Source organism: Dermacentor andersoni, chromosome 3 (genome assembly GCF_023375885.2).
Source record: "Dermacentor andersoni chromosome 3, qqDerAnde1_hic_scaffold, whole genome shotgun sequence".
Lineage (NCBI taxonomy): Eukaryota > Metazoa > Arthropoda > Arachnida > Ixodida > Ixodidae > Dermacentor > Dermacentor andersoni.
In genome coordinates, this window is record NC_092816.1 from 162,739,109 (window position 1) to 162,751,749 (window position 12,641).

Consider the following 12,641-nt stretch of genomic DNA (forward strand, 5'->3'; position numbering starts at 1 on the left):
AATCAATCAATCAATCAATCAATCAATCAATCAATCAATCAATCAATCAATCAATCAATCAATCAATCAATCAATCAATCAATCAATCAATCAATCAATCAATCAATCAATCAATCAATCAATCAATCAATCAATCAATCAATCAATCAATCAATCAATCAATCAATCAATCAATCAATCAATCAATCAATCAATCAATCAATCAATCAATCAATCAATCAATCAATCAATCAATCAATCAATCAATCAATCAATCAATCAATCAATCAATCAATCAATCAATCAATCAATCAATCAATCAATCAATCAATCAATCAATCAATCAATCAATCAATCAATCAATCAATCAATCAATCAATCAATCAATCAATCAATCAATCAATCAATCAATCAATCAATCAATCAATCAATCAATCAATCAATCAATCAATCAATCAATCAATCAATCAATCAATCAATCAATCAATCAATCAATCAATCAATCAATCAATCAATCAATCAATCAATCAATCAATCAATCAATCAATCAATCAATCAATCAATCAATCAATCAATCAATCAATCAATCAATCAATCAATCAATCAATCAATCAATCAATCAATCAATCAATCAATCAATCAATCAATCAATCAATCAATCAATCAATCAATCAATCAATCAATCAATCAATCAATCAATCAATCAATCAATCAATCAATCAATCAATCAATCAATCAATCAATCAATCAATCAATCAATCAATCAATCAATCAATCAATCAATCAATCAATCAATCAATCAATCAATCAATCAATCAATCAATCAATCAATCAATCAATCAATCAATCAATCAATCAATCAATCAATCAATCAATCAATCAATCAATCAATCAATCAATCAATCAATCAATCAATCAATCAATCAATCAATCAATCAATCAATCAATCAATCAATCAATCAATCAATCAATCAATCAATCAATCAATCAATCAATCAATCAATCAATCAATCAATCAATCAATCAATCAATCAATCAATCAATCAATCAATCAATCAATCAATCAATCAATCAATCAATCAATCAATCAATCAATCAATCAATCAATCAATCAATCAATCAATCAATCAATCAATCAATCAATCAATCAATCAATCAATCAATCAATCAATCAATCAATCAATCAATCAATCAATCAATCAATCATAGATGTATCTCATAACTGGCCACATTACTCAACCTCTGTAGTTGCTTGGATTGCTTGCTTTTAGGTTATGTATATGGTTGACTTGCAACAGTCATAAAGCGCTCAATAAAACAGTAACAATTTTAGTGCCAGTTCACTTCCTTTAACCCTTTAAAAGTGCCAGCAAAAGAAACAAAAAAAGACATTCAGAAATGTACTTTTTTTTCATGGCACGTACGGATAACAAGTTTTTTGCAGATTCGAAATATGTACAACATACAGGGTAGTAAACTCACAACTTGTGTCTGAACATACTAAATAACAAGAATCACATACGTTGACTTGAAATTGTAGAGTCGATAGGAGTTTAGTTTTATCATAACCACTCGATGCGATAACTACATCTTAGAGCAAACATTTGTTGAGAGAGGCTTGCAAATCCAAAAGGTCAGTGTTCTTGAAGAACTGCTATGGAGGATTAAAATGTTGCTTTCATACAACAGATCTCCATCTCAAAACATGGTACGAGGCGAAGTCTTGTGCCATACTCCTTACACCAAAAAAGCGTGTTTGCAGAGTCGTTATTGCCAGTGTTGATACGGCCTTTGTAACAGACAATGCACCTCCTTGTTGGACGTTCTTTGCCTCATGTAGGCAAGCTAAAGTTCTCGAAGTGTTGTGCTGTCAAACCAGTAAAGCCTGCTTATGAAGAATGTGCATGCCCGAAGGGGCAGCAGCACGCAACTGGCAGCAGCCATTTTTGAATCTCTGCTGGATGATCAGAGTCCGTAGGGCCCCTATTGACCAAAGAGGGAACTCGCCAGAACGTCAACATGGATAGCACGAGCCCGGCCCTTTACTGGCGCTTGCAAAGAGCACTCAGCCACGTGGACGAGACAGACTTGTATACTTTCACTTTCTTCAAAAAGAATTGACTGAGGAAGACTCGTCTGTGACTAAAGTACTAGTATGGCACTTGATATTAAGTATTATCGAATATAGTGAAGTAAATCTAAAGAGCAGCTTGAAGCAGCACACTCTGAACATGTGTGCATGTTTTGGCCAATGGCTTGGCTTGGCTAGCCCACAGCCAGCTAGCCAATGTGCTAATCTTGTGTGAACTTGCAGCTTGCGCAGTTGCATACTATTAGTGATAATGCAAAGTGTGTTTCTAATTTGTTGTTGTTCGGGTGCCATATATTGGCATGACAAGCAGCTGACAAGCCATTAAAGTTGACAGGAGATACTTTTCTGGTCCACTAGAGCAGGAGTTCTCAAGCATGTTGGTCCCAGGGAACCTTGCTAAGATTTATCAAGTGCCAAGGAACCCCCCCTCCCTTGGTAGAGATGCTAGGTGCACAACATGCTTGGGGCCAACGGTGGTGGTGGACGGGCTATTTTGATGGTGACATGCCACCCACATGGTGTAAACTGGGTGCAATTGTCGTGAGCCAAGACAAGATAGCATCGCAACCAAGGCATGCCACGAAAGAATGACAGTTTTCAGTGCACACTACATGCGGAGACTTATAATCTTTCATCACGAGAGTTCTTGTAATTGGTGCTTACTGAGTCTTGTAAAACCTAAAAAATATGTATTTCACGGGATTGAAAAAGAAAAAGGTGCCCGAATTAACCGAATGCCAAATTATCCAGGGTATAAAGTTTAAAGAGAACAAACGAATGCTTACTATGCCAACACGCTTTTACCTACTGAATTAATCGGCAAATCCTTTTCCGATTTTCCGCAAAGGCAGTGCAGAAGCTGCAATTCTCGTCATATCATGACTGATTAGCGCCCGCAGCGGTGAAGGTCTTGTGACTTTCTTCATCTGCGACGCACTATTCCCTAGCATGCGCACATCCCAATTATTTTTTGCCAGTGAGCTGGTCGTCAACAAATCATCCATCCATCGCGATGTAGATGGTACTTGTAATCCTTGGCATCCTTGCACAGAGTCAAAGCGAAACTACTGTATGCCGCAACTGCTGCAGACAAAACAGCGGCCGGTATCGACTCGATGATGGACAGCGACTGCGCAGTTTTGAAGGCACGCAGCCGACACGTGGACCAATTCAAAACGAGATTGTTGTTTGCCGCAATTGCTGCGGACGAAACCATGGTGGCTATTGATGATGATGGATAGCAACTACGCATTTAAGAAGGCATGTGGCCAGACACCAACGCGGTGTTATGCGTGACAATAGACACAAGAATAAAGGCTTTAAAGGTGCAATTAGGCACGAAGTGCTCCAGCGTTTATGTCAATCACGTATCATGTACTGCTTCTGCTGATGACTATGGCGATGCGGAAACCGCTGCTCCATTTCAGTTGGTTGCTAACGCCGTTCTTGCTCTTTTGTGGCGCTCGCCGAACTAAAGTTTGAATGGTAGGTATTCAATTTTTTCTCCTCCCGGAACTGTTCATGCCATAAATCCCCTTGTCACAGACTGAACTGTACGGAAAACCAGCACAGAAACGTGCTTTTCTTAGTTTGAATTTGTGTCGCTCTGACCGACTTGGTGCAGGCCTGCTGAAGAAGGCCCTTGAGCGTGCATCGTCGGCTCGGACGTGCAGCGTGCAGTACCGACGTCTCGGAAGCCCGGAGGTTACTGCAGTGGCCCTGACCTGCGCCCTCTTTGAGACTGCCCTCGCTGGACTCACCCAACTGCGCCTGGACATACTGACTGGTGCGTTCCAGAGGAATTGGTGCATTTGCAAGGGCAAACTTGTTCGTGACTCGTTGCCTTATGGGACACCCTTGATCTTAGAGTCTGGCAATATCCTATTTTCCTTTCCTATTGCTCAAGGTTTGGCATTTGTCACTGTTTTCTGACCAGAGAGTCACGTGCATATCTTGTGGATATATATAGGCAACTTTGGTGACTAGTTATATGCCTTAACAGACAACCTGCTGCTGTCTGCTCTCTGGCCTAGTAGACAAACTGGGTCACCATGTATGTTGCCACTGTGTATGCACCAATTCTTAGCCAATCCCCCAGAATGGATGTGCCATTGCAACACGAGGTATGAACCCTCAAATGTATTGAGATAAGTGTTGCACTTTGCTGTCCATATACTACTCGTCGACATTCTTGCCTTGACAAGCATCATGCATTGCTTTTGTCTCCATGATGCAGACACTGAAAGGGACACTAAAGGCAAACATTAAGTCAAGCTAAAGTGATAGATTAGTGCTTGAGAGTCTCTGAGGCATCAATATTATCATGAATAGAGGCTTAATAATAGAGAAATTGAGGTAAATGCAGAACATGATTAGAGACTCGGTACCGCAGTCTGTTGGGTGCGTTTTACTCACCAATGGCAGCAAAAGGTGGTGATGGCGTATGCAACGTCACCACTGCCCCAGTTTGGTGGCGGGAGAGTTAAATTTCGAAAAAGGCATTCGGACCCTTCAGATGCAATTTTCTCATAAAATAAGTCTTTTCTTGGCACAAAACAAGCATCGCAAGGTTTTTGGAATGGTATTTAAATGGTCCACATCGACTTAGCATTTGCCTTTAGTGTCCCTTTAAAGCTACAGGAAACGTGACTTTTGATCGCATCATCTTTTACTGCTGCTACATTGCTAACTCAAGCAAGCATTACATCATTTTAGATTTGAACACTGCATTGGATCTGCGTGTTTCTTGTTGCCAATTGAATCAAGCTGCTTCCATTGTCAGTTGAGTTTATTGTCAGACACGTGATTGCGAAGGACTAATGCCGCATGCGCGCTTGCCTTTCCCTCCCGCAGGGCTGTGCCACCACGAATGGGTGCTGTGCCAGCTGTGGCAGCTGATCCGCAGCGTGGGACCTGCCAGCGGGGTGCGTGCTTTTCTTGACCTGCTGGCCTTCACCACCAAGCCCAGTGGGCCAGAGTTCCGGTTGCTGGTGCTCTTCTGCGACTGTGCCACTCACCTGGTCACGTGAGCAAACGCCCTCGTGTCTCAATGTCCTAGCAAGACCTGCAGTTTTATGCGTGCGCCCACTATGTGTGCGTTCATGCGTAAGGACGTTGGGCAGACTTTAATTAGCATTCTCAAGCAAACATAAAAGGATTATGTATGTAAAGAAATGGTGTTCTTCAGTCTATGAATGCTTGGGACACTGCTGGGTTTCTGCAGCTTACATAGGCTATGTTGGTGTACATTCTCCTGCAAGTTTAGGTGGCTAGTAATGTTAACGTGCACTAAGAAATAGTGTTGTCAAACTTAGCAGCACCCACCGTGCCAGCGCAAATAGTTCTGATGGCTACACTCTCACTATCACTGATATCCAAGAAATGGTGAATTAACTTTTCACTTCATCTCAGCTCAATTGAAATGCCAGTTATGAGTGCCTAGCACATCAAGCCTTTCATGCAGATAAGAAACACCTGTGTTTATTTATTTTCTAGCAGTCAATCTTTTAGTGTCATTTAACATATACAGTTGACTCTCTTTACAACAGACCCTGGTGATTTCACAAAAGAAGGTCGGTTTTATCCGAAATTTTTAATATCCAAACCGCCTCACTTCTGAAACTTTCGTCACAATGTCTAACAACTTTATTGCAAAGAGTGAGTGATGAACGTCCCAAGTACAAAAAACAAACAAGGCGGAATGAGAAGAAATAATCTGAGTATCTCCAAGCCACGGCAAACATTACCTTGGTTCTGTCCAGCTATGTGGCATTCACATATTTTTAAACTCTGCCTAAAGTTAGCTGGGACACCCTGTACATGGTATATGGTTTTATCAGTGGCATGGAGGCTCTGCTTTGCTGATCATTTTCTTGTGCACTTGAGATTCTTAATAAACTGTGACATTACTACCTGAAGTGGCCTTTGTGTGTGCAAGTACAGTGCTCAGAGATTCAAACGCGATACTCGGACAGCATGGTGGCCGGCACTTTTTGTGCCACCCGCGATCGCTGAGAAGGCCGAATGCAGTTACGATGCATCAAAAATATTCTTGCTCTCATGTTACCCAAAAATGCATCATCTCAGCATCACAAGCGCCTACTGGTGGCACAAGAAAGTACCGGCCGCCATGTTGTTCGAGCTTCGCGGTTCAATTGCTGAGCACTACATACAGCACAGACGAGTACAAGAGGCGGCAGTGAGAGAGGACGCAGTGCTGCATTGTTGCCTTGGTCCTTGTTCTTCTGTGTACATTTGCAATGTCCCACCAACTAGCCCAATGAAATGTGTTTGCCTTTGTGCATGCTTGTGGTGTTGTCACCAAAGCCTTCTGATTAAAGCCAGTGAGCCAAGTGGTGGCTGCTTCGTGTTCTCTGTGCAGAATCCTGGATGATTTGGAGCTGTACGAGCAGCAGCGACCGTTCACCCTGGACGACCTGGTGGCCATCTCGGCCTTCCTCAACACGTTTGTCTTCCGCCTCGTCTGGAACGGACTCATTGGTGAGAGCGGCTCTCGTTCTTATTTCTGCGTTCATTTCCAATTAACTTTTAAGCCAAGGAGCTGCAGAATTATGCAAATTATCGGGCAATCTAAAAAAGTAAATTTGAATGAGAAAACAGTTAATCTTCATGAATTTGGGAGTTGACGACGAGTGATATGGTTTCATGCCACGTATGTTGACGATATCTTCTCGGCGGTACAAATTAAGTGAAACAAGCCACGCTTTCATGTGCACTTCGCTCCCGCAGCTGATAGCATTGCCCACACTGGGATGACGCTATCAGGAAAAGCGCCGGCAGCGGGGAGCAAATGCTTCCTCTGCCTCTCACTTCAACGGGTTACTGAAACTCGAGATTATGCAACCTCGAATGCTATATGCGGAGTAAGACAGCTTACATTGTACCACGCCGTCTCGGCATGCCCATTCCGTGCACACGTGACAGTGGCAGGTTACCTCTAAAGCAAGGTGTGCGGCGGCATATACGCTCAGCCGCACTTACACCCTTGCGCAGCCACGGCAGAGACATGCACCAGAAATTTAGACGCGCACCAACTTACCCGCACTCCGCCCCCTCATGCGTGCTTGACCACGTTACCGCGAGCTCCCTCCCATCCTCTTCTTTCCCTTTGCTCACAGGGGAAGGTGGCACTTGTGAAGTCACCATCTTTCTTGTCTCACCCTCGCAGACTTTCACTCGCACCTAAAGCACACAGTGCGCGGGGCCCGATAGGATCTTATTGCACTTGGACTTTACATGGAACACGATGGGGCTCCACTTCACCCATCGCTCATTTCGTGCTGTGTGCGATTTGAGAGGTGCGTTTGCAAGCAGCGGCTTCTAATTCAGTAATCTGACCACCTGCTTTAGTGGAAGTTTCCTTTTGTTGTCCTGGCATTCCTTTGCGGCAGCAGTGAAATTTCGTTAAATTGAAATTACATACAAACACAATTCGTTATGTTGAGGTTCTACATACATGAGTACTATGGACAAAAGGTTATGAAAAGTTTGAAATTATGAAAAGTTATGAAAAGAGTTTTAACTGTACTACAAAGTGACTGTGCTGTGGCCAGGTGATCGGCTTTCTGTCATGCGTTGGCACATTTTATTCACCTCGTGTCTTTACCTTTAAGAACCAGGTATGTTCCTGTAAGCTGCATTTCTTGTGCCCAGTGCGTCATGCCCAGCAGGCACTGCCATCCTGCTGCTCGTGACGAAACTGTCTCTCTTGTTCTTATCTGTGCAGACTTGAAAACGGCGAGCACGAACCAGCTGTTCTGCTCGTGTCACACGCTGCTGATGCTGCTGTACAAGCGCGACTGCCGGCGCAGTTATACTCCACCAGACCACTGGCTCATCAAGTAGGTGCCTTGACCAGTCGACCTCCTCCAACGTGCTTGCTGTGCATGCGCATTGTGTCTACTCGACACTGTGATACCTTTGCCTCCCATAACCTCACTGCTTGGGCACTTCACTGCCTAACTGCCTCCACTGCTTACTACTACTACTACAGTTGACGCTCGTTACATGGACTGTGGTAATCGAGTGAAAAAGGTCTGTTATATCCGAAGGCCATTTCATCCGCAATTATGGGCATGGCAGGCTGTGAAATGGAACTTCTCATATACCGCCGTCTAACCTGTAGGCGATCGCAAAAGCAACAAGTACATTGAAATTAAAATGAATAACTATGGATAAATGGGTCTACGTAGTAGTCGTACAATCATGCGGCACACTGTCTTCCTGTCTGCTGTTTCCAGGAGCTGTTTGCCGACAAATGGCAGATTCCACACATGATAGCATATGAACGCCCACTTAACAGCAAGGTTAACGGCTGGCACAATTGAGGGGAGCCAGCCCAGTCGTGTCACCATCGCCTATGTCAGAAACATCAGCTAAGTTTTTTTTCCGCACATAACAGTGGCCGGAAGGCTAAGCTGATGTCTTAATTTTATCTTTTGAGACAAGCGACAACCACTTTGAAATCTGTGGCACGAACGGGAGCAGTGGTACAAGCCAAGTTCATCTCGGAGCCCGCGTTTGGCCGTTACTGCACTCTATGCGAGACGGCCCAACCGCATCATGTGCCCCGCAGTCTGCACTCCACGAAGCGCAGCCATCTTTTTTTGTGTGTGGTTTGATGAGATGAGAAATAAATTGAGTATGCTTATTTCGTTGGATCATTGGCAGTTGTTTTATGCTTCAACTTCTCTTCGAAGCTGGTTAGGCCTAGTGGCACTCTCGGCACTTGCTCGACAGTGTGCCAACAACGGTGGGTGGCAGTGGACCACTTACGTAGCCGACACGAAAACTCCCTGCCGGAGGGGTGTTGTACGGCCCGCTGCTGCGGGAAGCTTGCCACTAATGTATTTCATTTGCAAACATCCACAAACAGCAAATCCGCAAATAGCCATAAATACAGTCGATCCCGGATATATCGAACTCTAAGGGGATCGGGAAATAGTTCGATATATCGATAATTCGAAATATAAAATATGCATGTCAAAAGCTTCTCCAACAACTCCACACATCTCAAGGCAGTTTCCCAATGTCGTGACTAATGGGAACTTACCGATCTGTGCCTCCAAGGCGCGTAAGAAAACAAAAACACAGCGCGATGACCAGAGCACTTCATTTTGGAAAAAAAAAAAAATCTGTGACCTTTGCTTGCTTTTTCTTCTGCACCATCAAGTTCATTAAGCTGTCCTCAAGCTTGTTGACAGTGTCCAAATGAGAAAGGCCAGCTCCTTCCATTGTGCCACAACAGCGGCGAATGACGCTGAAAGCTGATGCAAGTTCAGCTGCAGTGCATGGTGGTTGGTCCTCTTCGTCGGAACCCTCGCCGCTGCTCGAGTCTGCGTCCTCATCACCCATGATGTCAGCCACAATCACCGCATCAGTGCGATCCGCTACAGTTTGCATGCTGTCATCAGGGCTGACGAAATCGCGTGCTGTAACGCTGCCTAGGATGGCACCTGGGAATGCCGAGAGCTTGCGAAATTTGTTGTCCAGGCGTCCAGCGTCATCGTCTTCACTGTCAAGACATCCGTCGTCTGCAGCTACCACAAAGCCTGCTTTGTGGAAGCAGTTCACAATTGTGCTTTTCTTCACGTCGTTCCAAGCACCAGCCAACATTTGAATGGCTCCGAGGAGGTCCACCTTGATTCCTAATCCAGTTGAGGTCCAGTTCGATTCCTAATCAAAGGTTGATAGGAGCCTCTGCATCAGTCGTCGTCTGTACCCAGCCTTAAACGTTTTCACAATGCCTTGGTTGAGAGGCTGAAGTTTTGCCGTTGTGTTTGGCGGCGGAAACTTGAAGGTGATCTGCTTTAAATGGCAGATGACTTGATGGGCCGAACATTTGTCAAGAAGAAGACAAACTTTGCGGCCAGACTTCTCCAGTTCGGCATCCCCACACCTGTAGCCACTCAACAAAAAAATTGCGTGTCATCCAAGCTTTCTTATTGGACGCGCATCGAACCGGGAGGCCTTTCGCATTCTTAAAGCAGTGTGGCGACCTGCTCTTTCCGATAACAAACGGCTGTAGTTTGCGTGACCCATCCATATTTGCAGCAAGCAAAATCGATACGTGCACTTTGCTGTTGCACTTTGCTTTGCTTTGCACTTTTCCACCATGGCATGCAGTGCCCTTCAGATGCAGAGTCTTGTTTGGCAGCATTTGCCAAAACAGTGCCGTCTCATCTGCGTTGAATATTTGCGATGGCGAAAAGCTGTTGGAAATATTTGGCCACTCTTCGAACAACCACTTCTCTATGTGACTTGTGCTAGTTGCCTCGCTTTCGCCCGAAAGGGTCTTTCCGATGATGCTGTAGCGACTCTTAAAGTTGCTGCTGCCAACCAGTGCCACTAGTGAAGCTTTCTTCTCCTAAGGCCACAGCAAACCATTTGGCCTGCTCCATGAGCATTGGGCTGTCAACAGGTATGTTATTGGCACGTGTCTCCAAAAACCAGACGTACAATTACTTCTCGACCTTGTCAAAGGTTGGGACGTGCACACGACACGCTCCAGGGCGACTGGACTGCACTGCCTTCAGCTTAACATTGGCTTTGTTCTTGAGAATCGTACTCGGGGTGTTGTGAGGGATTCCGAACGCTGCGGCGACTGACGACTTTTTCTCGCCAGCCTCTATTCATCAAATAATGTCCGCCTTTGTTGAAAAATCCAAATTCTTGCATTTTTTTGTGGCCATGACTCCGGAACTTGTCATGGCTGACAAGCAGCCAGCCACTCCCCAGCCAATGGAAGTCCCCATGGTTGAGAAGAGCGATACGGATAAGCAACCGGCCGCTATCCCCACCAATGGAAGTCCCCGTGGTTGAGAACATTGATACAGAGAGGCCCACTAAAAGGAGGGCAATCGCTAACGAGCAAGAAAGAGCATCAGGCAGGGCCAAATCGGAGATTTGCGAGTTGCTCTCCACTCTCAGTGACAGCATTAAGCAGATAAATAAAAAGTTCTCGCTCTTTCAAAGCAACATGGCTTCCATGGAGGAGCGCACTAATCAGCGGATCAGCAAAATTGAATCCTTCTTAGAAAACGTTGTAGCACCTGTGCTGGTACCTAAAGCTCCTACACCCCCAGCAACAGCATCGACTATTAACAGCTTGGGGGCGATCGTCCCTCCGAAGGTTAGCACAGCAACTCAAGAGCAATACGATGGCCACTCAAACTAGCTCATTCAAGATGTGGCAGTGGAATTGCAGGGGTTTCCTTCCCAAGATGGCTCCCCTGCAACAATATATTCGCTCACACGCAGAGAAGCCAAATGTTATCATTTTACAAGAAACATTAACATCTAACGTCGCGCTGTCTGGCTACAGGCCCGTTGCAAAGCACGAAGAAGGACGGGGGATCGCCGTACTGGTTAGCAACAAGCTGACCCACATCACTCACGACCTTAAGAGGAAGCTTTAGCTCGGGCCCAACTCCGACGCGGCCTATTCAAATACATGTAAAAACGCAAAAACGTTTTTCTGAGATAACCCCTGGACCGATTTTAATGAATTTTGTTGCATTTGAGAGAGAAAGTTAAATTCTAGTGACTGTTGGAAGCGGAATTTTGATTTAGGGCTTGAATTTTGTTAAAAGAATTTTCAAAAACTCAGACGTTTGAAAAAAATAGAAGCACGAAGTTTACAAGCTAATAGCTCTGCATCAAGAACAGATATCGCAATTCTGTAAACGGCATTCATTAGACCATTCAAAGCGGACAAATTTTATATGTCAGTTCACATCTTACGTGAATTTGTTGCGTTGTTTACGAAGGTTCTGCAAAAGTTGTAATTACACATTACTCCATTTTTTCAAGTTCATATGTAACATATAAATTTTGTCCGCTTTAGATGTGCTATCAGGTACAATTCACAGAATTGCGATATCATTTTTTCTTGCTGAGTTACGGAGTTGTAAACTTGATAGTTTCGTTTTTTGAAAATTTTCGATTTTTGCAAATTTTTAATAAAAAATTGATGACCTATCTCAAAAATTCGAAACCAACAGTCACTATATTTTAAGTTTGTCTTTTAAATGAAACAAACCTCGTCCAATTTGGTGCAGTGGTTGCCGAGAAAAACGAATTCTCCTTTTACATGTATTTAGATAGGAGCACTCGAGCTAAAGCTTCCTCTTAAGATGACCGCAACTAAAGTTGAATATGTGATGATAGAGATCATCCCTAGCCCAACGAACCGCGAAAGTATATTCATCCTGAATGTCTACAGTAGTACCAAAGCTCCAAGACAACGCTTCAAAGCCCTAATCACCAAGGCCACGCAACTAGCGCACGACTCCCCTTTGATCATAGCTGGTGACTTCAACGCGCCGTACCACACTTGGGGCTACCTATATAACACTAACAATGGGGAGGACCTCTGGCGGGAGGCTATAAACCTAAACTTGATGCTAGTCACGGACCTAGTGTTTCCCACCAGATGCGGAACATCGTCGAGCCGTGACACGACACCAGATCTCACCTTTGTCAGGAGCATTGCAGCGGTCAAGTGGACAAACCTCGGGGTAGATTTTGGTAGCGACCATTATATCTTGGC

At 44.3% G+C, this 12,641-nt stretch overlaps 1 protein-coding gene across 1 annotated transcript in view; it reads left to right on the forward strand.

Moving 5' to 3' along the window:
- The window catches only part of LOC126524535 (ubiquitin-protein ligase E3B), a 112,841-nt gene that overhangs the window by 55,659 nt on the left and 44,541 nt on the right, over positions 1–12,641 (forward strand). Inside the window, exons 14-17 of the mRNA XM_050172833.3 lie at positions 3,696–3,857; positions 4,925–5,096; positions 6,453–6,571; positions 7,818–7,932. Of these exons, the coding sequence (XP_050028790.2) occupies positions 3,696–3,857; positions 4,925–5,096; positions 6,453–6,571; positions 7,818–7,932 (568 nt within the window). The remainder of the gene's footprint in view (positions 1–3,695; positions 3,858–4,924; positions 5,097–6,452; positions 6,572–7,817; positions 7,933–12,641) is intronic.